The sequence below is a fragment of the Pituophis catenifer genome, unplaced genomic scaffold (genome assembly GCF_029215685.1).
Source record: "Pituophis catenifer annectens isolate HBS135680 unplaced genomic scaffold, rPitCat1.0.hap2 SCAF_2, whole genome shotgun sequence".
Lineage (NCBI taxonomy): Eukaryota > Metazoa > Chordata > Lepidosauria > Squamata > Colubridae > Pituophis > Pituophis catenifer.
Genome location: NW_027256882.1, coordinates 11,656,644 through 11,684,198, shown reverse-complemented (window position 1 = coordinate 11,684,198; position 27,555 = coordinate 11,656,644). Strand labels below are relative to the sequence as shown.

Genomic DNA, 27,555 nt, shown 5'->3' with positions numbered 1-27,555 from the left:
CTTACAATGCGTTAAGCAATAGCCTTCATTCTTTTGTATATTTTATACAAAGTCAGCTTATTGCCCCCACAATCTGGGTCCTCATTTCACCTACCTTAGAAAGGATGGAAGGCTGAGTCAACCTTGAGCCTTGGAGAGATTCGATCTTACTTTAATTGCAGACAGCTGATGTTAAATTACAGAGCCCTGTCTGTTGAGCTATCCAGGCTTGTTAGCTTTTCACATGTCCTGGCAAAGTTCCCAAAAAGGAAACAATGACAGAACAACAGGGTTGGAAGGGACTTTGAAGGTCTTCTAGTCCAACCCCTTGCTCAGGCAGGAAACTCTTAGACCAGTGATGGCTAATCTTTTTGCCATCGCAGGGGAAGCGCGGGGGGTTCGCGCGCCCGTATGCCCCCACCCATAATTCTATGTGCCCCACCCCCGTGCATGTGTGCGCAACCCCCCCCTCACACTTCCCCTGCTTTTGGCACGTGACAGCCTGGTGGGCCCGGTAGGCCCGTTTTTTGCCTCCCCAGGCTCCAGAGCCTTTCTAGGAGCCTGGGGAGGGCGAAAACAGCCTTCCCCACCCCCCACAGGCCTGTTTGCTGACTTCCAGTGGGCCCAGAAGGCCCAAAAATCAGCTGGCCAGTGGGCACATGTGTGCCGGAGCTGAGCTCATGTGCCCACCGATATGGCTCCGCGTGCCACCTGTGGCACACGTGCCATAGGTTTGCCATCACGACCCTAGACCCGTTCAAACAAATATTTGTCCAATCTCTTCTTAAATACTTCCAGTGTTGGAGCACCCACAACTTCTGGAGGCAAGTCGTTCCACTGATTAATTGTTCCAACTGTCAGGAAATTTCTCCTTAGTTCTAGGTTGCTTCTCTCCTTGATGAGTTTCCATCCATTGCTTCTTGTCCTGCCTTCAAGTGCTTTGAAGCAGGGGTCACCAACCTTTCGGACTTCAGGGACTACTAAATTCATAATTTTAAATCCCGCAGACCACTAATATGATTTGCTTAATGACCAGCTGGATGGACGTGGCTAGGTGGTCATGTGACTGGGTGGGCATGGCCAACTCGATGTCACTCACGTCAAGGGGCACCTCGCCAGCCTCTATTCACCCCTCCCCTCCCAGCCACTCCTCGCCTCCCCGCCCAGGCTCCTTAGGGCCCCAACAGGAAGCAATTGTTGGAGCTAAGCAGCCACCACGAGAAAGAGTTGGCAAAACAGCTCAGTTCAAATTGGACCTGACCAAGAAGGAGGCTCAGTAGAAGCACCTCACTGAGGACTACTAATCTGGGAGTCCTCCTGGATATGCAGCTGTCCTTGGAGGAACATCTGACAGCTGTAACCAGGGGGACCTTTTGTCAGGTTCGCCCGATTCGCCAGTTGCGACCCTTTCTTGATCGGGATTCCCTGTGCACAGTCACTCATGCCCTCGTCACCTCTCGCCTTGACTACTGCAACGCTCTCTACATGGGGCTCCCCTTGAAGGGCACCCGGAGGCTCCAACTGGTCCAGAATGCAGCAGCGCGGGTAGTGACACCACTCCTGCGCGAGCTGCACTGGCTCCCAGTGGTCTTCCGGGTGCGCTTCAAGGTGTTGGTTATCATCTTTAAAGCACTCCATGGCATAGGGCCTAGCTATCTTCGAGACCGCCTGCTGCTACCGACGACCTCCCACCGACCTGTGCGCTCCCACAGAGAGGGCCTCCTCGGGGTGCCATCAGCCAATCAATGTAGGCTGGTGACCCCCAGGGGGAGGGCCTTCTCTGTGGGGGCACCTACCCTCCGGAATCAGTTGCCCCCAGAGATAAGGAGAATCCAAGACCTTAGGGCCTTCCGCCGTGCCCTTAAAACCCACTTTTTCCAGCAAGCCGGGCTGGCTTAAGAAGAAATTTTAACTGGTTTGTATATTTAATCTTGGGCCAAATTTATATTTATTTTAATTGTTTTTTAATATTTGTATTTCATGTTTTTTAATTCTGGCTGTACACCGCCCTGAGTCCTCAGGGAGAAGGGCGGTATATAAATTTAAAAATAAATAAATAAATAAATAGACTTTCCAAGCAGAAGGAAGACCTGCGGGAGTGCAAGGCCAGGTACAGGCGCCTGTGGGCTCAGTGGGCTGAGATGGTCAGTCAGTTCCAGGCCATGAGGCAGTCCCACTGGAACAAGGCCCTCTGGCTCTTTGCCACCAGCGGCTCTTCCCTCCAGCCTTTGCCCAAAGCCCCGCATTAGGAGGCTGAAGCAGACCCCAAGTCGGAATTTCTGTCCCCCTCCAACCCACACAAAAAGACCCCGAAGGGGGAGATTCTCTGTAGCAACACAAACGTTCATTGCACGTATCTGTCCCAGGGGCCATAATTTGAGGACTCCTGATTTAGTGCAATATTAAAAAATGCAAATAATTGTTCTGCGGACCACGAGTGGTCCACAGACCACCAGTTGGTGACCACTGCTTTGGAGAATAGTTTGACTCCCTTCTCTTTGTAGCTGCCCCTTAGGTATTGGAACACTGCTATTAAGTCATCCCTAGTCCTTCTTTTCATTAAACTATACATACCCAATTCCAGCACCCATTCATTATATGTTTTAGCCTCCAGTCCCCTAATCGTTGTTGTAAGAAATAATAAAACAAAACAATACATTATTTTATCAGTCAATAATAAATTGATAATATTCATCAATCAACCTTTTATAATAAAATAAAAATAAGAAACTTTCCACCCCCAGGAGAGATTAATTTCCTACTGATGTTATTAGGTTTCCAGAAGGGACACGGTTAAAAATTCAGTAACTGTTTTGCATCCTCCGACTCTTTCTCACCTGCAGTTGTCCCTGCTCCTTCTGCTCTGCTTCGCTCAGGAGGAAACCTTCTGCAAGGGCTACCGCTTGGGAACTGGTCTCAGCTCTACATTCCTGGATCCAGCTCTTCATCTCCAGGGGCAGGATAGCCAAGAACTGCTCCAGGACCAAGAGATCTAACATCTGAGCTTTTGTGTTTCTTCCTGGCTTTAGCCACTGACGACAAAGATAGTGTAGTTGGCTGCAAACCTCTCGTGGCCCGTTGGCCTCCTTACCACAGAGACTTCTCAACCGTTGCCACTGACCAGCCAAACTGGTATTTTCTTCATCTTGGTTCTTCTGCCCAATTCGCTCGTCTTTCCATTCAGGCTGTGACGCATCAGCAACTCTTCTGTCCTCTGGTAGGTACCACAAATCCATTTTGATTGCGTTTTCCAATAGAGGTAGAATTTTGTTTGTTTCTCCTTGATTTTCCAGGTTCCTTTCTTGGCAGGGTGAAAACTGCGCCAAGAGGTCCTCGGTTTTCTCTCTTCATCTGTTCCTGCTCTGCATAAAGAAACTCATGAGCATTACAAGATATTTCCAGAGAGGTACAGGTAGTCCTCGACGTGGGTTTTTTTTTCTTGGGTTTTTTTTTTCCCTTTGAAAACATTTTGCTTCTCATCCAAGTAGCTTCTTCAGTTCTTTAGATGAGAAGTGATGCATTTTCAAAGAAAAACAAAAACAAAAACCAAGAAAGTCCAATTGCATCTTTGGGACTTGTCCTCCCCCACCCCTACATCTAGCCAGAGCTCCATCCACTCAGTGCCCGCTCACCCCAAAGATCAGAAGCAAACCCCAAAGATGCTTTTTCAAGAGACAACTGGACTTTCTGGTTTTTCTCTGAAGACCTTTCGCTTCTCATTCAAGACACTTCTTCAGCCAAGAAGACGACGCTGAAAAAGCTTCTTGGATGAGAAGTGAAAGGTCTTCAAAGAAAAATCAGAAAGTCCAGTTGTCTCTTGAAAAAGCACCTTTGGGATAACCATGACCTGGATGACTGAGGATCACCAAGGACTCTCAGCAGCATTCTTAGACATAGAATAACTTTACTCTCACTTTAAATGTACACTGATCGGCATACATTAAGCATACTTACCTTTCCATTCATGCCATGGGGAAGCATTTCAGACACGCACGGGCAACCCAGAGAGAGAATAACAGAACACAAGTAACAGAGTTCGAATCTTACCAGGCTCAAGGTTGACTCAGCCTTCCATCCTTTCTAAGGTAGGTGAAATGAGGACCCAGTTTGTGGGGGGCAATAAGCTGACTTTGTATAAATATACAAAAGTATGAAGGCTATTGCTTAACGCATTGTAAGCCGCCCTGAGTCTCCGGAGAAGGGCGGCATATAAATCAAATAAAAATCAAATAAAAAATAAAATAAAGTCATCTAGTCCAACCCCCTGCTCAGGCAGGAAGCCCTATAGTACCATTTCAGACAAAGGGTGGCCCAATCTCTTCTTAGGAGACCAAGGAGCCTCCATGAAGTTGAGGAAGAGAAGAGAAGGGAGAATCAGAATCAGAGTAGAGCTGGAAGGGACTTTGGAGGTCTTCTAATCCAGCCCCCAGGTCAAGCAAGGAATCCTATACCAACAGGAGAGTTTGGGTCTGGATCTGAGAAAAGGCCAGGGTCCTGGAGGACCTGATCCTGGTGGTGCAGGGTTTCTGCAATTATTTATTGCATTATGCAAGTTTGCATAATGCAAACTTCAAATCATTCCCCCCCCCCTTTTCCTTATTGCAGAAACCTTCTCTTCCCACCGTTTTTCCCAGCATCCCCAAGAGTTTGTCTCACTTGCCTGCAGATTTGTAGACTGCTTCCTCATTCGTGGAGGGGGGAGGGTCGGCCCTTGTGTGGGTGGGTGGGTGGTCGTCTCTTTCGCGGGAGAAATTCCCCCCGCCCTCGAGGAGGCCGCAGGGGCTGCACGAAAGTGGGTGGGGAGGGGGAAGGTTTTGTGGGGACATCGTGTTTCGGGGGGGAAGACTTTGCCCGGTGCACCCGCTTCCTGCTTTCCTTTTCATGCCAACCAGCGGACGGACTGGCAAAGGGAGCCTGCGCATGCTCACATCCTTGGTGAAGTTTGGAGTGTGCCAGTACTCCGTTGCTCCTGGCGTCCGCCCCGCTCTCTTATTAGCACGAGAAGGGGACCATTTCCGGGGGGGGGGGGACTTGTGCAGAGACCGAATTCCTGAGTTGGTTTATTACCACAAATTCCCCTCCCCTAGAGGGGGGTGTTAAGATTTGGGGATGTCTGGCTCAAATCCCTCACTCCAGGCCCTTTTATGTTTCTTTCCAGAGACCTCAGTCCCAAAGCGTATTATTTAAGTACATGTCTGTATCTCACAGTCTGGGAAGATGGGAAGCTAAGCAGGGATGGGAGACCACCAGGAAATCTACGGAATGTAAGGATTCCGCATAGAAACACAGAAGATTAATATTGTAATAACATATTAATCAGTATTCAACTAATGGGGCTAATATGTGTATAGGAGTTAGGTTCTTTCCTTTTTTTAATGCACTTTTTAAAAATGTCTTGCTTGTTTTGTTTTTCTTTAAAATTTTTGGAGTTTTTTATTTAAATCTTTATGTGTATGGGTTTTTTTTTCTTTTTCAATGCACTTGTCTTGATTGTTTTGTGTCTGTGTTTTTTCTTTAATTTTTTGGAGTTTTGTATTTAAATCTTTTTTTTTTGAATAAAATTTGAATTAAAAAAAAAGAAACTTAGAAGATGGAAAAGACCATGAAGACTGAAGGAAAGCAAATTCCTGGGAAAAGAAAAAGGGCCTGGTGGCTCAGCAGACTGATAGCATTATGATTAACACCAGCTGTCTGCAATTACTGTAAGTTTGAATCTCACCAGGCTCAAGGTTGACTCAGCCTTCCATCCTTTCAAAGGTAGGTAAAATGAGGACCCAGATTGTGGGGGCAATAAGCTGACTTTGTATAAATATACAAAAGTATGAAGGCTATTGCTTAACGCATTGTAGGCCGCCCTGAGTCTCCGGAGAAGGGCGGCATATAAATCAATTTTTTTTTTTAAAGTGCCCCGATAGATATGAGAGAAAAAAAATTACATGAGAGAAACAATTTTAAAAGTACTGAGATTTTTCCAGGTTTATGAGGAAGAAAGGAAAAAATGGAATAAAAGTGTACAACTGGCACAAAAACCCACCACCATAGTAAGAGAAAGCAAACAAACAAATAAAAGTAACTGGAATTACAGAAATCTTCTGTAATTTTCTTGGCAGCATTATGAATGTCATGAAAAAACATTTTATCTGTTTTGACTCTTTTCATTCAATTTCCCTGGATGATCCCTGCAACCTATTTTGTCAGAGCCTTGTGTGTCTTCTCCATACAATGCATTTTATAAATCTTCTTCCCGTTCCCCCTTAGTTGCCTTTTTTCCAAATCCCATGGAAGTACCATGTCTAGAAGTTATAAGAATAATATCATAAAGTTGGCTATTTTTATTTCCTAATTATCTCTATCATGGACTTTCTTTCTCAGCTATCAAAGGCTTCTCCATTACAACCCCGAGATCTTTCTGCTGGTGGGTTACAAGCAGTTCGGATACCATAAGTCTAAATGTAATGTTAGAGAACTCTTTTGTGCCAATGGGTTGATAATTCCCCAAGATGGACTCCTCCAAAATCGCCTTTGGTTTTTGTTACCTTAAACAGTTTAGTATCTACTGCAAATTGGGACAAATTATTTTATTGCTAACTCGAGATCTTTAAAGAAGAAACGAACAACTACTGCATTTTCTTCCAATGGCTTCTGAGCACTGTGCACACATCTTCCAGTCAGTTTTCAAGTCCAGATAGTGTTCAGGGCAAAGCTGTTTTGCTATTGTCTCTTCCCTAGGACGGAGACTGTGTGCCTGGCTCAAAATAATTCACCTGGCTTTCCTATTTAGGAAAGAACTAGAATTTCAGGCTGAGTTTTAGGGTTAGCATCTTTAACCACTACACCAATCTGACTCTATGACAGGGGTCCCCAACCTGTAGGCCGCACTTCACTACTGGGCTGTAGCCTATTCACAACCAGGGTGCGCGAACAGTGGGTGCCAGCTCTCGCAGCCCCATTCGTGTGAGTGGTGCCCCAAAGGGTTCTCTCGCATAAGTGGAGTTGCGTGTGCGTGCACACCGGTCTGTCACTTGCGCAGTCCGATTCCCCTCTCCTGCCCCGCCCCGGCTAGGCCACCAAGCCCCCTGCTCCTAATGCTCCAAAAGCAGAGCGGCGAGAGCAGAGGCTACGTGGGATGGGCGCACTCTGCTCAGCTTTGCTGACTCACCAAGGCTGCGCAATTCCTTCTGGAGCATCAGGCAGCCTCGGTGAGTTTCAAGGCGCATGAGACTGCACCCCAAAAAGGCTTCTTTTCTCCACGCCAAAAGCTTTTGCAAATGCACGGAAGGCTTTCGGGGAAGCGATCTCGCGTGGCTTCAGGCTTTCTGTCCCTTTGCAAAACCTAGCAAAAAATAGCCAGCCGCACAAACAGGCTGAAGAACAGTTTTTATGTCGGCTGTCAGACTCCTGATTGAGAAATAACATCGTAACTATGTAGTATGATGGACTGTAACATGTTCACACTGGTGCAATAGGACTGGGTGTTTTGTTAATATGATTTATTGGGTTAGGGATTTTCCATCTTCACTGTGTTGGGGGGGGGCGCACTGAGGGAGCTCAACCAATCTCATTGTACATATGTTGTGTACTGACAATAAAGATTTTAAATTGAAATTTTGGCACGGAAAAGTCTGAAGGAGCAGAAACCGTGCCCCAAAGGCTTTTCTTCTCTTGCGTGAGTAGAGCTCTGCTCGCGCGGCCAGGTTCCCCTCCTCCAGCTGGGCTGCTAAGCAGCAAAGGTTGGGGACTGCAGCTCTACAGTTACTTACTGTACATATCCAATTATAATTACAATACGGGCATTCCTTGACTTACAACCATTTGTTCCAACAACTATTTGAAGTTAACAGTGGCACTAAATGGGGGTTATGACCAGTCTTTGGAATTCCCTTCCAAACAGGTATCTCTTGCATACCCTCGCTTTAAGACTGTATTGCTTAGCGATGGAAATTCCGGTGCCAACTGCCATTGTAAGTTGGGGACTACTTGTACCTGAAATGAATATAATAATTGATATAAGAATATCTCCCCCCAAAAGTGTTCACTCCCAATTGACTTCTAGCTGAATCCAATCCTGAAGATGATACGGTGTATCTCCTAACATTCATGACGCTCATCAACTTCTTTTAATGACCCCATAATCCCATGCGGGATGGAGCCTGGGCAACTGAATGGAGCTGAGTGTTTACTGGCCGGATGCTCTTCCTGTCGCCAATGCGGAGTTTTTTTCCCCAGGAGATAATATTCTCATTGTGCCCAGAGAGAGAAATAACAGTATCTGCCTCCTACCTAGGATCGAACTCATAGCCTCCTGATTGTGAGGTGAGAGCTCCACCTCTAGGCCACTGCACCACTCCCTAGCATGCCTGATAATATTTGAGACAAAATATTAACTGAAGTAATATATAAATTAATTCCCAATAAAGAACACAAGTAATTGATCTTTATCTGTATATAACAATCACTCCCCCTTTGTGCAGGCACACACAATTCCATTTTCCCAACAGAAAAAAACCAAAGAATAAAAAGGGAAGTGGAGGAACTGAAAACTATGCTGGGAAGAGAGAGGGGGAAAAAGGAGGAATGAGACAAATTGGGGCAAGGAATTAGATACAGGTAGTCCTCAACTTGCAACTATTAATATAATGTTTCCTGGTTGCTTATTTGTACCCTATGACTATCATTAAGTGTTGTACCTTATGATTCTTGATGAACGTAGCTTTTCTTTTATGTACTCTGAGAGCATATCCAATCACACTTGGCCAATAAAAATTCTATTCTATTCTATTCTATTCTATTCTATTCTATTCTATTCTATTCTATTCTATTCTATTCATTTAGTAACCGTTGAAAGTTACAACGGCGCTAAAAAAAGTGACTTATGGCTGTTTTTCAAACTTACAACTATTGAAGCATTCCTACAGTCCGTGATCCAAATTCAGATGCTAGGCTACAGGTTCATATTTATGATGGTTGCACTATCCTGGGGACAAGCTATCCCCTTTTGCGACCTTCAGACATATACTTAACAACCGTGTTACTATCTTAACAACGGAAGTGATTCACTTAAGAACTATGGCAAGAAAAGTCATAAAATGGGGGAAAATTCACTTACTGTCTCATTTAGCAACAGAAAATTTGGGCTCAAATGTGGTCATAAGTCAAGGACTACCTGTAATTGGACCGAGAAAGGAAAAAAGAAGGAGAAGCCCTATTGGGATCTTAAGAGAAGGAATTTTAAATACTGACAAACAAATATGTGGACATGGATAAGTCCAAAGTTAGGATTACGGTGAAGAGTTGGCTAACAGTGCTGGCTGGAGATTCGATAGCTGAAATCCACACACCTTAAAACGTTGTAGAGAAATACTGGGTTCATATTAGAAACCATCCACAGCTGTAGCTGCTGTCATCTGTACCTCCCACCAAATCCTGCAATACTGTATTCTATTAACTCAGTTCATGAAAAACCACTCCACTTATTTTCCCATCAGGTAATTAAGGAAATAAAAAAGTATTGATGCGCCTTATAACATACAAAGGTATTTCTTTTGTACAGTTGATTAGATGCCATGCCAGGTATACAAGGAACACATAAGGCATGGGCAAATGCTTGGTGTTTTCTTGTCTCTAGTTAATAAACTATATTTTTTTCAAAGTCTGTCATTTATGTGGCTTATCCCATGTGTGGAATCTTCTATGGCGAGTAAGTGAGCACATATAAAATAATCGGTTTCCATATAACATACGTTTCTAAGATTCGTTCTGTTTAGAGCAGGAGTGTCAAACTGGATTTCTTCGAGGGTCGGATCAGCATTGTAGTTCTCCTTTGCGGGCCGGCCGTGAGGGGAAGGAGATGGGACAGACGCCTCCTGCAGCAATTTGTCAGCCAAAATTGGGCACGGGGGGGGGGGGGCAGACCCCGGGCACCCCATTTTCTTCCTGGATGGCCTCCTGAAGCATTTTGCTAGCCAAAACGGGGCATGGGGGGGACTGTGCATGGCCAAAGTGCGTGTTTTCATCCTGGATGGCCTCTTGTAGCACTTTGCTGGCCAAAACGGGGCACAGGGAGGCGCATGTGGCCCCCGCACAGCCCATTTTGGCCAGCAAAGTGCTGCAGGAGGCCGTCCAGGCTGAAAACGGGGTACATAGGAGCCAGATGCACCCCCCCACACACGTTTTGCCTGCCTGAGGCACCGCAGGCTGATCCTTTGCTATTTCCAGGCCGGCCCCGTGGGGCAGATGTAAGCACTCCACGGCAGGGGCGCATTCTAATTTTCTTTTACTACCGGTTCTGTGGGCGTGGCTTATTTTGTGGGCGCGGCTTGGTGGGGGGGGTAATGTGACTGGGTGGGCGTGGCCAACTTTTTTTTTTTTTTTCTTTTAAAAGCATTTTTTCTACAACTTTAAGAGGTTGCAGAAAAAAATGCTTTCAGGAGCCTCTGACGATCCCAGCTGAGCCGCGCGATCATCAGAGGCTTTTTCTTTTTTACTTTTAAAAGCATTTTTTTTCGGATGAAGAGGTTGTAGAAAAAATGCTTTTAAAAGTTAAAAAAACAACAACAACCTTCTGATGAGGTGGGCGGGGTAAGCGATTGACGACCGGGCCGGGGACTGGTTCGAGGGTGTGGCCAGCCAATGTTATTACCGGTTCTCCGAACTACTACAAATTTTTACTATCAGTTCTTGCGAACCGGTGCGAACCGGGAGCAACCCACCACTACCCCACGGGTCAGATCCAGCCCAGGGGCCTTGAGTTTGACATCCTTGGTTTAGAGCAATTTATCAGCTCTTTCTACATTTTGAAGCTTTTTCCACACTCCCTGCAGTTATACAAGTTCTCCTTGGTGTAAATCTGAAGACAAGATGACTGCTGTGGCTGAGGGCCTATCCCCTTCAATCCAAAACATTAACATGGTTTATATCTCATATGTACCCTTTTATGGGACGTTAGGTTATCGCTCTTGCGGAAAGTCTTTCCACATTCCACGCAGGTATACGGCTTTTCACCGGTGTGAATTCTTTTATGAGAAGTCAGGCTACTATTCATAGTGAAACTCCTTCCACACTCCATGCATTTGTACGGTTTCTCCCCCGTGTGGATCCTTTTATGAGTAGTGAGAGAACAGCTCTTCCGGAAGTCCTTTCCACACTCCGTGCATTTGTATGGTTTCTCCCCTGTGTGGATCCTTTTATGGGACGTAAGGCAACTGCTCCACCTGAAGCTTTTCCCACACTCTGCACATTTATATGGCTTTTCACCCGAGTGGACCCTCTTGTGTTCACTAAGATTAGTAGCACTCCTGAAATTCTTCCCACACTCTGCGCATTGATACGGTTTCTCGCCGGAATGGATCCTTTTATGGGCAGTAAAGGAACTCAGGTCAATGAAGCTCTTTCCACACTCTGTGCACGTATAGGGTTTCTCTCCCGAATGGATCCTCTTATGGGAAGTCAGGTGACAGCTCCACCTGAACTTCCTTCCGCAGTCAGTGCATTTATATGGTTTCTCCCCTGAGTGGGTCCTTTTATGGGAAGTAAGATGGCTGCTTAAAGTGAAGCTCTTCCCACATTCGGTGCATTGATAAGGTTTCTCGCCCGAGTGGATCCTTCTATGGGAAATCAGGTGACTGCTTATAGTGAAGCTCTTCCCACACTCCATGCATTTATACGGCTTCTCCCCCGAGTGGATCCTTTTATGGGACGTAAAGGAACTCAGGCCACTGAAGCACTTCCCGCACTCGGCGCATTTATAGGGTTTCTCACCAGAATGCATCCTTTTGTGGGAAGTGAAGGAACTGAAACCACTGAAGCACTTCCCGCACTCGGCGCATTTGTAGGGTTTTTCCCCAGAATGCATCCTTTTGTGGGAAGTAAAGGAACTCAGGCCACTGAAGCTCTTTCCGCACTCTGTGCATTTATAGGGTTTCTCTCCCGAATGGATCCTCTTATGGTAGGTGAGTCCGCTGCTCCACCTGAACATCTTTCCACACTCCATGCACTGATATAATTTCTCACCTGTGTGGATCCTTTTATGGGCATTAAGATTACTGCTCTTGCTGAAGGTTTTCCCGCATTCCGTGCAGGGATATGTTTTTTCTCCGGTTTGGGTAGTTTGATGTAAGGTATGAAGAAGGGGCAAATTGTAATTTTGTTCATACTCCCCAAACTTACATTGTTTTGCTTTATTGTGAGTTCTGCAGTATTCGCAGAAATCTAAATTTCCTCTACGTGTTTTTCCGCAGGCGGGACACTTCCTTCCTTTTTCGTGTCCTTGCTGGCCAAGATAAAAATGGATTTCTGCCCACTGAGGAGTACAAGATTTTGCTCTTCTCATGTTTAATTGGCTGCATTCCGATGTTTCTGGTCCCCGTAGATTTTCAAACATCCCTTCTCCAATGTCATTTCGGACTGTGTGTGAATGTTCCACAGATGTCTGTTTATAATTTGCACTCTCTGGCCAACCAAATCCTTGGGACAAAAAGAAAGAGAAATACATATTACACCTTTAAAGCAGAAGACTCAAATCCGGGAAGCCCCCACTGGCACTGGCACAACTTTGACATTGATTCCCAATGGAAAACCAAATGGGTCGCTGAACATCCAGACGTAGGAAGACATACAAATGACCCCACAAATAAGGTGCCAGGCTTTGAACTGCCACACCAGCAATGGACAATCCTGAATTGGATTCGTACCTCACACGACGTCTGCTGGGGCTCTATATAGCAATAGCACTTAAGACTTATATACCGCTTCACAGTGCTTTTTCAGCCCTCTCTAAGTGGTTTACACAGTCAGCCTATTGCCCCCAACAATCTGGGTCCTCATTTTACCGACCTCGGAAAGATGGAAGGCTGAGTCAACCTTGAACCGGTGAGAACCGAACTGCCAAACTGCTGGCAGCTGACAGTCACAGAAGTAGCCTGCAGTACTGCATTCTAACCACTGTGCCACCGTGGCTCCTGTAAATATCCTCCCCTCAGTACGATTGCAGGGTCCCACTGAGATAACATTGGGGCTGGCTATAAGCTGAGGGCATATATTGGTCCATTTTGTTTTAATATCAATGATGCTTCTCTTCAATGGTTAGATGGTCTAGACCAGGGGTGTCAAACTCGATTTTATTGAGGGCTGTATCAGGATTGTGTTTAATCTTGGAGCGGGGGCAGCGGGACGGGGGCTTGGCCAGGGTGGGCATGACCAGCTTGATGTCACTCCTGTTGGGGGCACCTGTGGTGGCCTGAGCGCTCTGTCAGCCAAAACAGGCTCCCGAGCTCCTTTTTTGGCTGCTATGGCCTCCTACAACCCTCTGCCAGTGAAAAAGATAAAGTGAGGAAGGTAAAATGGAGTCAAATAATAGAGTAACATCCAGATCCAAGGAAGCAATTGAATAGATGAAATAATACGCAAGAAAAAGTTGGTTAAGAGAAGAGAAAGCTGTGCTGTTGAAAGACAAGTACACGTTGTCCTCGACTTACGACCACAGTGGAGCCAAAAAATTCTGTTCTGAGTGAGACAGTTGTTAAGTGAGTCTTGCCCCATTTTATGCAATCAGTTATGACCTTTCTTGCCACAGTTGTTAAGTGAATCACTTCAGTTGTTAAGCTAGTAACACAGTCGTTCAGTGACTCTGGCTGCCCCGTTGACTTTGCTTGTCAGAAGATCGCAAAAGGGGATCACATGATCACAACGATCATAAATATGAGTCAGTTGCCAAGCATCTGAATTTTGGTCATGTGACCATGGGGATGCTGCAACAATCATAAGTGCGCGAAATGGTCATAAGTCACCTTTTTCCAGCTGTAACTTTGAACAGTCACTAAATGGACTGTTGTATGTCGAGGACTACCTGTAACTGGAAAAGGAATATGAAAGCAGAGGTCCAAACCGCTTGAATGAGATTGCGTTCCTTTGAAAAAGCAGTTCTGCGGTCCTAGAATGTTATTTTACCTCAGGTCTCATGAGGTAGCAGATAGGACCTGAGGCAAATGGTAGCGCACGGCCACACCACCTCCAGAGAACCAAGCAAAGTAGTGAGTAGGGCCCAATTAGTAGTAATTCTGTTTCCCTGTGATAAAACCTGTGGGTCTATTGGGGCTTCTAAATATCACTGAATGAGAGGACGTTCTCTCTAAGGACAGCAAGATAATTTTAGTCCTCAATGAAAAGTGTAGTCTAGTTAAAAACAATTTCTTCTCTCTCGGAAATGAACACGTCAACATGTCTATGGAGATTCTCTGTCATCCAGGCTGTGGTTGTCCCAAAGGTGGCTTTTGAAAAGGCAAATGGGCTTGGTTTTTCTTCAGTCAGAACTGTAGAAGCTTCTTGGATGAGAAGTGAAATGTCTTCAAGGAAAAACAAAGTCCAGTCGCCTTTTAAAAATAAAGCACCTTTGGGATGAACAGGGCAACATTTCCTCTAATAAATGGATTATTTTAATTTTTTTTTTACTAGAAAATACCTTCCCCACTGAACTGAAGCCAAAGCAAAGATGAACCTTTTACCTGTGGAGGCCATATTCCTGGCATTTTCCAGCATAACTTCATTGTACAGGATTTTTTGGTTGAAGTCTAGCAGATCCCACTCCTCCACTGAGAAGAAAACAACTACATCATCGAAGGACAGGGAATTCTGAAACAGGAAGAAGGAATTCCCAGTGAATCAACAGCTCCAGGAAGGATTTTAATTTAATTCAATTTAATTTATCGCATTTCTATGCCGCCCAACTCCCAAGGGACTCTGGGAGGCTTACAGCAAAAATAATGCGAACAATGAACAGAAAAATTATTTAAAAACATTATAAAAACATTTTAAAAACATTAAAAACCCATGCACACCATTTATGGTCAGATCTTGCAAGATTGCAACAGCGAGATCAACGGCCCCAGGCCTGCCGGAACAGCCAGGTCTTCACTGCTTTCCGGAAGGCCAATAGGGTGGGGATAGTCCAGATGTCAGGAGGTAACTGGTTCCAGAGAGCTGGGGCAGCCACAGAGAAGGCCCTCCCCCGCGGGCCTGCCAGCCGGCATTGTTTAGCTGATGGGACCTGGAGGAGACCAACTCTGTGGGATCTTACCGGTCGCTGGGAGCTATGCAGTAGAAGGCGGTTGTTGAGCCCCACCATCCCGCTCGGCGCCATCCCACTTGACACTGCAACACGGGGCGTGAGGACGGGATGGGGCTGCGCCATCACCAACCGCCTTCGCTATCACCACGCTCCGCACCAAGCTCTGACACGCCCCCTATTCGCGGCCGGGATGGGCATACATTCACATGTGGGGGGGGGATGCACATAGGCACTACGGCAGGCGGGCGGGTAGATACGTCGGGGTCAGGGCTCCACAGGATAGGGTTATCGCTTGTTCGGGAGGTTTCAGAAACGCAGCAGCTGGCTCTTGTTAGCACCCCGCCCGCTTCCTGGTCTGCTGATTCGCCGGTGGCGGGGCGTTGTTCCGGGCTCCGCCTCACAGCTGACAGGCGTGGGACGGATATAAGCGCTACATGCCATATGCATGTAGCGCCAATTTTACATTGTTACGACTGCAGCGTTTTCAGGACGGACAAGATTAAACCAGCATTACACATCCAATGTCGTTCTTGGTGGTTTGTACTTGCTGCGCCTGAGGATTCTGAGAGTGGTCTCAAAGATAGCCTGGCCCTGAGCCATGTAGGGCTTTCAAGGTCTCTTTTAATTGATTGATTCCAATATTTTTTTAGGATAAATATGATTTTTCTTAGACATAGGAAGTCCCTGAATGACAATCTGTTCACACCCTGTATCCTTCCAGATCAAGGGATGGGACAGACCTTGGGTGTTCTATCCATCATAGCTGAACGAAGGGTTGGGAGATTCCTGTTTGATATTTTAACTGACAGTTTATATTATCCCTCAGGGACCAATAGTAGCTAGAGACAACTGTCTCTAGTCAAGATGGATGGCATGAAGAAAGAAAGAAAGAAAGAAAGAAAGAAAGAAAGAAAGAAAGAAAGAAAGAAAGGAAGGAAGGAAGGAAGGAAGGAAGGAAGGAAGGAAGGAAGGAAGGAAGGAAGGAAGGAAGGAAGAGGGAGGGAGGGAGGGAGAGAGAAGGAGAAAAAGAGTAAAGGAAGGAAGGAAGACAGAGAAAGAAAGAGAAAGAAAGAGGAAGGAAGGAAGGAAAGAAGGAAGGAAAGAAAGAAAGAAAGAAAAGATGGAAGGAAGGAAGGAAGGAAGGAAGGAAGAGGGAGGGAGGGAGGGAGAGAGAAGGAGAAAAAGAGTAAAGGAAGGAAGACAGAGAAAGAAAGAGAAAGAAAGAAAGAAAGAGGAAGGAAGGAAAGAAAGAAGGAAGGAAGGAAGGAAGGAAGGAAGGAAGGAAGGAAGGAAGGAAGGAAGGAAGGAAAGTAAGTAAGTAAGTAAGTAAGTAAGTAAGTAAGTAAGTAAGTTTTTTCCAGAAGACAGTTATGAGATCAGAGGTGGGTTTCAGCAGGTTCTGACCAGTTCTGGAGAACCAGTAGTGGAAATTTTGAGTAGTTCGTAGAACCCGTAGTAAAAATTCTAACTGGCCCCGCCCCCATCTATTCTCTGCCTCCTGAGTCCCAGCTGATCGAGAGGAAATGGAGATTTTGCAGTAACCTTCCCTTGGAGTGGGGAGGGAATGGAGATTTTATAGTATCCTTCCCATGTCATGCCCACCAAGCCACACCCACAGAACCAGTAGTAAAAGTTTTTGAAACCCACCATTGTATGAGATGCCATCAATTCACAAATGATATGCAACCCTAAGCAAGTTCCCCGGTTGCCAGGAACTTCCTTGTGGCCAGGCAAGTTGGCTAGATTGACACTCATAAAATGAAAGGAATTTGCTCTGGAAAAGAGGTTGGGGCCATTTTGGAGAGCAAACAAATCACAGATTTTGGGGAACGAGTGGAGTGCTTTAGCTTACCTGAATTGGAAGCACAGCTGCTGCTTCTACACCACGAAAGAGAGATGGTCCCACAGGAGTTATCAACGTTCTATTCTTGGAGACTGAGATATAAAAAAAAAGGGTTCAAAGAACATTATGGAGAGACACTAAGCACAAATGCCATTTATTCACGAAAGTTAAAGTACTTTTAGGGAGACCGTGTTCATTCCCATTGCATCAGAAGGACTCCTCTATTTACCTGCTAAGTTCTGAGATGGACGCTCCTGGGATGTTTCCCGAAAGCTCAGCTCCTGAGAGGTATAAAGCAGATCCCCCCATGCTTCAGCGTGTTCTGCAGCCAACGGGGAGGGCTCCTGAACCTGAAATACCCACAAGAAAAGTAGAAAAAGCACGTTACTGTCTTGTTCTTAACTGTAGAGCCAGCAATCAATACCCAGAGAAGCAGGGATTAACACCAGACAAACAAACAGTAAACAGTAGCCTAATCAGGGAACTGCCAAAGAGAAAACAACACCTCCATTGGTAGGACAAGCTACTGTTTATAAACAGAGAGCAAACCCCCCACTCCCCTCTAGCACTGAAGATGTTACCTAGTTGAGTAATGAAACTTCTACAAGAAAGTAATGAAGCTCAAGAGTGCATCACGGACTTCACAGTTCAACCCTGAGTTACATCTATTTTACATCTGTTCTCAACTTCTTAGCCTTCTCTGGAAGAAGGACTGGGAAACTCTTACGAAGGGGGGAGAGAATAATTTGACAAAACCAAAAAATTTAAATAAAACCGTCTTCTGATGCTATTAGCCTGTAAAAGAAAGCATATTCGGTAGCGTTTGTAATTACGTCACCCCAGAGAATTTACCATGGATAAAATTTCTCACCTGCTGTTGCTGCTGTCTCTGTTTGCGGTCATTTGCCCTGCTCAAGAGAAAACCCTCTGCAAGGGCTACAGCTTGGGAACTGGTCTCTGCTCCACATTCTCGCACCCAAGTCTCCATCTCTGGAGGCAGGACGGCCAGGAACTGCTCCAAGACCACCAGGTCCAACATCTGAGCTTTTGTGTTTTTTTCCGGTCTCAGCCATTCCCGATGAATTTGGTAGAGTCGGCTGCAAAGCTCTCGGGGTCCCTCAGAGTCCTGGTAGGAGAACCCCTTGAAGGAGGGATTCTGTACAATCCAATTGATGGTTTCTCCTTTCAGGAGGTTTTTCTCTCCGCATGTCCCAGCAGTCCCAATCGGAGTGACACTGGGGCCTCTTGTGTCTCCTCCCCCTGTCATGTTGGGTGAGGTCACTTTTTCTCTGTGCAGAGATGTATATCGAAAAACAAAAACCCAGGTGCTCCCCTAGATTTCCAAAGCAATCTTGTTTTGGGGACCAGAACAGCAAGAAAAGCTCCCTTTAGACATCTTGAGGAGGTTGTGAGATCTTGGTCCTTGGATATTCAGAATTTCAGAAGATGCTTTTAGCACCCAACCTAAGAGGAAAAAGAAAAGAGGGAAAATGTAACACTCCCATGTAACACCTCTCCTGCGTGAGCTGCACTGGCTCCCGGTGGTCTTCCGGGTGCGCTTCAAGGTTTTGGTGACCACCTTTAAAGCGCTCCATGGCTTAGGATCTGGTTATCTACGGGACCGCCTACTACCACCAATAGCCTCCCACCGGCCAGTACGCTCTCATAGAGAGGGACTCCTCCGGGTGCCGTCAGCCAAACAGTGTCGACTGGCGGCCCCTAGGGGGAGAGCCTTCTCTGTGGGGGCACCTACCATCTGGAATGAGCTCCCCCCGGAGATACGGAGGATCCCTGATCTGCGCTCCTTCCGCCATGCTGTAAAGACCTTTTTATTCCATCAGGCGGGCTTGGCCTAATCTCTCCCCTTTTTAAATATGTAAATTTTAATCTGTTTTTAAATTATCGGGGTGTTTTAATCTGTCTGGGCCAAAATGATTTAATTTGATTTTATCTGGTTTTAAATTTTTTGTATTTATGTATTTTATTGTTGGCTGTTCACCGCCCTGAGTCCTTCGGGAGTAGGGCGGTATACAAATCAAATAAACTAAACTAAACTAAACTAAAAAAAAAACACCACTTCAGAAGGATCTGAAAGTTCTCCACGGTACCAGATCTCTTTTAAAAAACCCACCCAGACTTTCAGGAAACTGGCAATTTGGGGCCTTTTCAGATGGAGCCCAGTTTCTTCTCAATGGAATAATAGAATAACCGAGTTGGAAGGGACCTTGGAGGTCTTCCAGTCCAACCCTCCAAAGAATCCTTGTAAAGTCTTTGTCTCAACCTTCCTAAAAGCTTTGAGAAGAACTCATCCACCTCAGGAAGCCATAGTCTACTGAGATGGACATGCCACAGGGATAAGCGGCCCTTTGCTTTGAGTTCGGGGCCCAGATGGAATGGGGTTCAAGCAAGCCTTGAGCTTGAGATAGACCTTCCCATCGGTTCCCAGGATGCATCCTCTAGAAATAATTTAGGAAGAACAGACCATTCAAGTTTTATGGGAGTTTGCCTGCAGGACAGATTCAAAATAAGAGTTGGAAGGGACCTTGGAGGTCTTCTAGGCCAGGGGTCAGCAACCTGCGGCTCTGGAGCCGCATGTGGCTCTTTCACCCCTCTGCTGTGGCTCCCTGTCACTCAAAATATGCGTCACAGCCGCCAATGTGTGACACCCGCCAGCACGTGATTTATTGAACTTTTCAACCCCCGGTAGGCCAACCATGGATAAATCCAAGAAAAGTTTCAAAAGAAAACAGAACGTTTAATTCAACTACATATGCTAGTTTTGTGGCCACTCTAGAAATAGTCAGGCACGGGAAGGGTTTTGTGGCTTCCGGTGTTTTCTTTTCTGTGGGAAACGGGTCCAAATGGCTCTTTTGAGTATTTAAGGTTGCAGACCAGTGGTAGCGGTGACGATATGATGTCACCGAACCAGTTCTGCCCCCCCCGCACCCCTGCAACCCCCCCCGCATTATTCTTACTTTTTATTTGGCCCCACCCCCAATCTATTGCTACCTCCTGAGTCCCAGCTGATGGCTAGAGGGAAAAAAACTGTTTAAACTCTTGCCGCGGGGCTTCAAAGGGCCGCCCTACAGCTGATCAGTGTTAAAAGAAAACAAATGAGTAGAACAGTGCCTGCAAAAATACATGAGTAGATCAGTGCCTGCAAAAATAAATGGGTAGACCAGTGCCTGCAAAAATACATGAGTAGATCAGTGCCTGCAAAAACAAATGGGTAGACCAGTGCCTGCAAAAATACATGAGTAGATCAGTGCCTGCAAAAATACATGAGTAGATCAGTGCCTGCAAAAATACATGAGTAGATCAGTGCCTGCAAAAATAAATGGGTAGACCAGTGCCTGCAAAAATACATGAATAGATCAGTGCCTGCAAAAATAAATGGGTAGATCGGTACAGCTCTGCAAGCAGTTAAAAGCTTGGTAGACCAGTACCTCTGCTAAATCCTAAATAATTGTCACATGACTATCAAGCCACACCCACAAAATAAGCCACGCCCACAGAACCGGTAGTAAAAAAATTTAGAACCCACCCCTGTTGCAAACCTCTGTTCTAGTCCAATCAAGTTCAAGTAGGAGGCCCTATACCAATTCAGACAAATGGTTGTCCAATCTCTTCTTAAAAACCTGCACTGTTGAAGGAACCACAACTTCTGGAGGCAAGTCATTTCATTGATTAATTGTTCTCACTGTCAGGAAGTTTCTCCTTATTCTAGGTTGGATCGCTCCTTGACTAGTTTCCATCCATTGCTTCAGAAATGGTGTAGGGCCGTGATGGCGAACCTATGGCACGGGTGCCACAGGCGGCACGCGGAGCCATATTGGTGGGCACGTGAGTGTTGCCCTAGCTCAGCTCCAGCGCGCATGCATGCACCAGCCAATTGATTTTCAGGCCTTCCAGTCCCACCGGAAGTCAGGAAACTGACTGTTTCTGGCCTCCGGAAGGTCTCTGGAGGGATGGGGAAGGCTGTTTTTGCCCTCCCCAGGCTCCTAGAAAGCCTCTGGAGCCTGGGGAGGGGGAAAAATGGGCCCACCGGGCCATCATGTGCCAAAAGCAGGGAGAAGTATGGGGGGGGGTCACGTGCACATGTGCGGGAGGGCGGGGCGCATTGAATTATGGATGTGGGCACACACACACACGACCCCCCCCCCCACGACCCCTGCTTTTGGCACATGATGGCAAAAAGGTTAGCCATCACTGGTGTAGGGTCTCCGGCTTGGGCGGGGCGGGGCGGGGATTGGATTAGATGACCTACAAGGTCCTTTCCAACTCTGTTATTCTGCTATTCTTGTTCTCCAGCACTGAGCCAGGACCCCACCCAAGACTGGGAAAAGAGGCCATGGGACGGAGAGAGGCAGCCTGACGCTTCCTCCCAGGAAGCTCACCAGGAAAAACTCTTCAAGAGTCCCAAGTCATCTGTCTGCTGCTGCTTCTCCTGCAAATTTCAGGGAAAGAGCAAAGCCAATCTGAACCAGGCAAGGCCCCTTTTGAGGGGCCGCCACATAGACGAGGGGGATCAACTTATTTTCCGAAGCACCAGAGGGCAGGACAAGAAACAATGGGTGGGAAACCAATGGAGGAGACATGATGGCAGTGTTCCAATATTTGAGGGGCTGCCACAAAGAAGGGGGGGGGGGTGTTCAACCCAGTGGCGAAATCCAATTTTTTTTACTACCGGTTCTATGGGCGTGGCTTGGTGGGAGTTGTGTGGCTTGGTGGGCGTGGCTTGGTGGGCATGGCAGGGGGAAGATACTGCAAAATCCCCATTCCCTCCCCACTCCTGGGGGAAGGATACTGCAAAATCTCCAATCTCACCCCACTGTGGGGCCAGCCAGAGGTGGTATTTGCCGGGTCTCCAAACTACTCAAAATTCCCACTACTGGTTCTCCAGAACCTGTCAGAACCTGCTGGATTTTCCCCCCTGGGTCAACCTATTTTCCAAAGCACCAGAAGGCAAGACAAGAAACAATGGATGGAAACTAATCAAGGAGAGAAGCAACCTGGACTTAAAAAGAGAAACTTCCTCACAGTGAGGACAATTAACCAGAGGAACAGCTTGCCACCAGAAGTTGTGGGTGCCTCATCACTGGAGGTTTTGAAGAAAGAGACTGGACGGCCACTTGTTCTGAAATGGCATGGGGGGTCTCCTGCTTGAGCAGAGGGTTGGACTAGAAGACCTCTTAGGTCCTTCCCAGCTCTATCCGGATTGAACTGCCTTGGCCTCCCAATCTTTCCCCCTTCCCTTCTGGGCCATGTGCCCCCCCCCCCTCCCCATTTTGCTACAGGGTTCAGGAGAGAGTCGCTTGGCCGGTGCAAGGGTCTGGGGGGGGGGGAGAAATTGTCCCCCTCAGAACGGGCTCGCAATTTGGGTGTCCTCCTAGACTCACAGCTAAGATTAGAGCAACACCTGACAGCTGTGGCTAGGGGGACCTTTGCACAGGTTCGCCTGGTGCACCAATTGCGACCCTACTTGGATCAGGAAGCTCTCCTCACAGTCACTCATGCCCTTGTCACCTCACGGTTGGATTATTGCAACGCGCTCTACACGGGGCTACCCTTGAAAAGTGTTCGGAGGCTACAGTTGGTCCAGAACGCAACCGCGCGAGCTGTCGTGGGTGCACCTAGATACACCCACATTACACCAATTCTCCGTGAGCTGCACTGGCTCCCTATTGGTCTCCGGTCACAATTCAAGGTGTTGGTTATTACCTTTAAAGCCCTACATGGCTCAGGGCCAGGTTATTTTAGAGATTGCCTTCAGCCGCATAGCTCCCAGAGACCAGTAAGATCCCACAGAGTCGGTCTTCTTTGGATCCCGTCAGCTAAACAATGCGGGCTGGCGGGCCCGTGGGGGAGGGCCTTCTCTGTGGCTGCCCCAGCTCTCTGGAACTAGTTACCTCCTGAGGTCCGGACCATCCCCACCCTATTGGCCTTCCAAAAAGTGGTGAAGACCTGGCTTTTCTGGCAGTCTGGGGCCGTTGATCTCGCTCTTGCGATCTGGCGAGATCCGGCCATGAATGGCGTGAATGAGTTTTTAATGTTTTTAATTTTTAAATGTTTTTTATAATGATTTTTTAAAATGTATTGTGAGCCGCCCTGAGTCTTCAGAGAGGGGCAGCATATAAATTGAATTAATTAAATTAATTAAATTAAATTAAAGGTTGCCCTTTAAGGAAACTTTTCCTGCCAGGAAAAACCCGAAAGGCTCTTTTTTACCCCACTTACCTGAAGCCAGCAGGGAAGAAGCAGAACCCGCGATCGGCCGGGAAACACCTGAGTTCAAGTTTGCAACCCCGCCGGGCAGGATTCTGGATCTGGGGGAAAGATCTGGGGGCAGAATTTGGACTTAGCTCCCTCTCAACCACTCTCCTGGCTTTGCTAAGCTGCTCAGCTGTAGCCTGGCAGGCAGATCTCTGTCCCCACGAGGACTTGCACCCCCACGCGTCTTTGCTCTCCGCTGGCTAGAGTTAAAAGCAGAGAGAGCCTCTTCCTAGAAAGCCCACGGGCGGGGTGTGGGGGGCGTAGGGTGGGTGGAGGGTCACTTCCTGCCCCCCCCCCCGAAGGTCTTGGCCAGATGCTTCCCCGGAGCGCAATTCTTTGTTGGGCTTTGCCTGAACTGGGAAACAAGGATGCCGTTGTTGGAGGCCGAAGTTTGCAGGAGGGCGCCATCTAGCGAAGGCCATTTGCAACGCCCGCGGAAATCGGGGTGGGGAAGTGCCCGCTTGGTGCCCCGAGGTGCTTGGCGGAGGGCCGGAATTCAATAGAATAACAAACTAAAATGGGATGGGATGGGGTAGGATTGGATAGGATGAAATTAGTAGAGTACAGTAGAGTAGAATGCAGAATAGAATGCAGAATAGAAATAGAATGCAGAATATTTATTTATTTATTTATTTATTATATTTCTATACCGCCTTTCTCCCTAGGACTCAAGGCGGTGTACAGTCAAGAAAAATATAGACACACAAACATCATAAAATTGCTAATTAAAATTATTACTTAGTTTGGTCAATTAAATAAAACCCAGAATTAGATAACATTTAAAAAATCATTCACATGTTCGTATGTTTAGCCCCGCCTGTTGGAACATCAGGGTCTTGAGGGCACGGCGGAAAGCACGGAGATCAGGGATATTCCGTATCTCCGGGGGCAGTTCATTCCAAAGGGTTGGAGCCCTCATATAGAAGGCCCTCCCCCTGGGAGTCGCCAGTCGACATAATTTGACTGACGGTACCCTGAGTAGTCCCTCCCTGTGAGAACGAACTGGTCGGTGGGAGGCTATTGGTGGCAAAAGACGGTCTCGTAGGTACCCAGGTCCTAAGCCATGGAGCGCTTTAAAGGTGATAACTAACACCTTAGAATAGAATAGAATGCAGAACAGATTAGAATGCAGAATAGAATAGAATGCAGAACAGAACAGAATAGTGGAAATACAATGCAGAATAGAATAGAATACAATAGAATAGGATAGGATAGAATAGAATAACACAGTTGGAAGGGACCTTGGAGGTCTTCTAGTCCAACCCCCTGCTCAGGCAGGAAACCATATACCACTTCAGACAAATGGTTGTCCAATCTCTTCTTTAAAACTTCCAGTATTGGAACATTCACAACTTCTGGAAGCAAGTTGTTCCACTGATCAATTGTTCTAATCTAACCGTTCAGGAAATTTCTCCTTAGTTCTAGGTTGCTTCTTCTCCTTGAATAGTTTCCACCCATTGCTTCTTGTTCTGCCCTCAGGTGCTTTGGAGAATAGTTTGACTCCCTCTTCTTTGTGGCAGCCCCTCAAATACTGGAACCCTGGCTATCATGTCACCCCCAGTCCTTTTTTTCATTAAACACATTTTGGGGAAATGCTTGAAAATTAGTATTTTTGCCTATTTTATGTTGATTAAACAATCAAGAAAAAAAAGCCATGGATTTGCCCAGAAAACAGAACTTCATAAGACAATTTGAGGTCTCTCCAGATTTTGGGTATGCTATATTTTATCACTTTATCAATGTAATCTTTTACTTATACTATAGAAGAAATTTATCTCTCCATAGAAAATTAAACCGACTTCTGCCACCAATAGCCTCCCACCGACCAGTTCGCTCCCACAGAGAGGGTCTCCTCCGGGTGCCATCAGCCAAGTTATGTCGGCTGGCGACACCCAGGGGGAGGGCCTTCTCTGTGGGAGCTCCAGCCCTGTGGAATGAATTGCCCCCCGAAATACGAAAGATTTCCGACCTCCGGGTGTTTCGCTGCGCTCTGAAGACCCTGTTGTTCCGCCAGGCAGGGCTATTAACATAATGTTTTAAATTGGGGTATTTTAAATTTCTGGGATTTTAATTGGAGCCTAATTATTTAATGATTTTAAATTTTAATTGTTGTCGTGTTTTTTGTGTTTTTAAATAGGCTGTACACCGCCCTGAGTCCTTCGGGAGAAGGGCGGTATAGAAATAAAATTATTATTATTATTATTAAATCACTGTCATTGTTCCACATATTAAATATTTCCTGGGGCAATATTCCAACCTCCATGGTCAGACAAACCCAATTCCTGCAACCGTTCTTCATATATTTTAGGCTCCAGTCTTCTAATCATATTTATTGCTCTTCTCTGACTCTTTCTAGAGTTTCAACAACTTTTTTATATTGATATGACCAAAAATGGATACAATATTCCAAGTGTGGTCTTACCAAAGCATTATAAAGATTATAAAAATTTGGGAGTAAAACTTGTGTAAGCTCCTTTTGGGGCCCTTTCCAGGAAATCCTTATCCTCACCTGCACCCTTCTTGGGATATCTTTTTCTTGGGAAAATCAGGTGTGGCAACGGCATGAAAATTGGATGATGCTCTTTTATAGAGAAAGCCCATCAGAACCAAAAACTGTACAGATAGTCCTCGACTTACGATCACAATGGAGCCCAAAATTTGTTGCTAAGCGACAGTTGTTAAGTGAGTTATGCCCCTTTTACAACTTTTCTTGGCTCAGTTGTTAAGTGAATCATAGCAGTTGTTAATTAGTAACACGGTTGTTGAGTGAATCTGAGTTCCCCATTGACTTTCCTTGTCAGGTCATAAAAGTACATGACCCCAGGACACTGTGACCATCATAAATATGAACCAGTTGACAAAATATTGGGCAAGAATTTGTATGTGGTTGGAGATGACGGCGCAGCAGCATATTGATCTAAAACCTGAGATATTCCTGTTGGAGAATTTACCAGAAACGTAAAGAAAATGTATATATGATTATTCATGTAATAACTGCAGCTAGAATTGTATTTGCACAAAATTGGAAGGGTGAAGAGATCCCTACAGATGAAAATGTGATTAAGAAGATATTAGAATATGCAGAAATGAATAGATTAACACTTGCTATTAAAGGAAAGGAAGAATCTGATTATATAATATATGGGATTTATTTTATCAATGGTTAGAGAATAAATATGAAAGCAATGTATTATAATGTTAAATAAGCTAAGAAGAGAAATGTCACAATAATAGATAAGTATTAAGTCTTAGAATTAAAATAAGAAGATATAAATAATGAATATGGTGGTAAGCTTAAATTGTTACGACACAAAAAATTTGTAGCTAGACAAGACAGTTTAATGAATGATGAAATGTTTGTATTAAAAGAAAATAAAACTTTTTTTAAAAAAAATAAAATAAATATGAACCAGTTGATAAACATCTGAATTTTGATCATGTAACCATGTGGACACTGCAACAATTGTAAGCGTGAAAAATGAACGTGTCACTTTTTCAGTGTTGTTAACTTTGAATGGATACTAAATGAAAGATTGTAAGTCAAGGACTACCTCTGCTACCATTCTATTTTCGAAGGGGAATGTTTTTATTGATCTCAACATAAATAAATACAATTAGCAGCACAATGCAACCATTAAAAAGGCAAACATTATTTTGAAATACAGTAAGTGGAGAAGAGAGCCTAACTCACAGGATGTACTCTTAATTCTGTTCTGTCCTGGTAATGCCTCATTTGGAGTCTTGTATCCAGTTCTGGTCATCACACTTCCAAAAGAACAGGGACTAACTATAGCAATTTCAGAGGAGGAATCATGATTAATGAGGGATCTGGGAACCAAATGCTTTATGAAGAATGGTTAAAAACTTTGTGTATTTGTGAAAAGACCTAGGGGCTGTACAATAGCTGTCTTCAAATATTTTAAAGACTGTTCCATAACGGACTTGCATGTATTTCTCACTTAACAATAATTGGGACTGGGATTTCTTTTGCTAAGCAATGTAACTGTAAAGCATGACATCATAGGACTGCGCTGCATAGGTACAATAGTTCTGGCAGTCTCCAGTTATGTCATTACACGAGGACCTTTATGTGATCATGACTTCGACTTCTTGCTGACTTCCCCAGTGACTTTGCTTGGGGAAGCCAGGGGAGAATGTCGCAAATTGCAATTCTATGACTGTGGGAATGCTGTAACAATTGGAGCTTCAACATTCATCCAACGCTGTTGCAAGTTCAAACAATTGCTGAGCAACTGGTCATTAAACAAGGACCACCTGCATTCGCTTTTGCCTAGAACTGAATTAAAGCTAGAAGGGAATTAAAGCCTTGAATTAAAGCTAGAAGGGAAGAATTTAAGGCTCAATATTAGGAAGATCATACTAACTATATAAATTGTCA

General features: G+C 45.6%; 1 protein-coding gene across 1 annotated transcript in view; it reads right to left on the bottom strand.

Annotated features, from left to right (window-relative positions):
- Positions 1-10,557: 10,557 nt before the first annotated feature.
- LOC139311741 (zinc finger protein 85-like) overlaps positions 10,558-27,555 on the bottom strand; it is a 49,501-nt gene continuing 32,503 nt past the window's right edge. Inside the window, exon 4 of the mRNA XM_070936232.1 lies at positions 10,558-11,861. Coding sequence (XP_070792333.1) covers positions 10,880-11,861 — 982 coding nt within the window. The 3' untranslated portion in view covers positions 10,558-10,879. The remainder of the gene's footprint in view (positions 11,862-27,555) is intronic.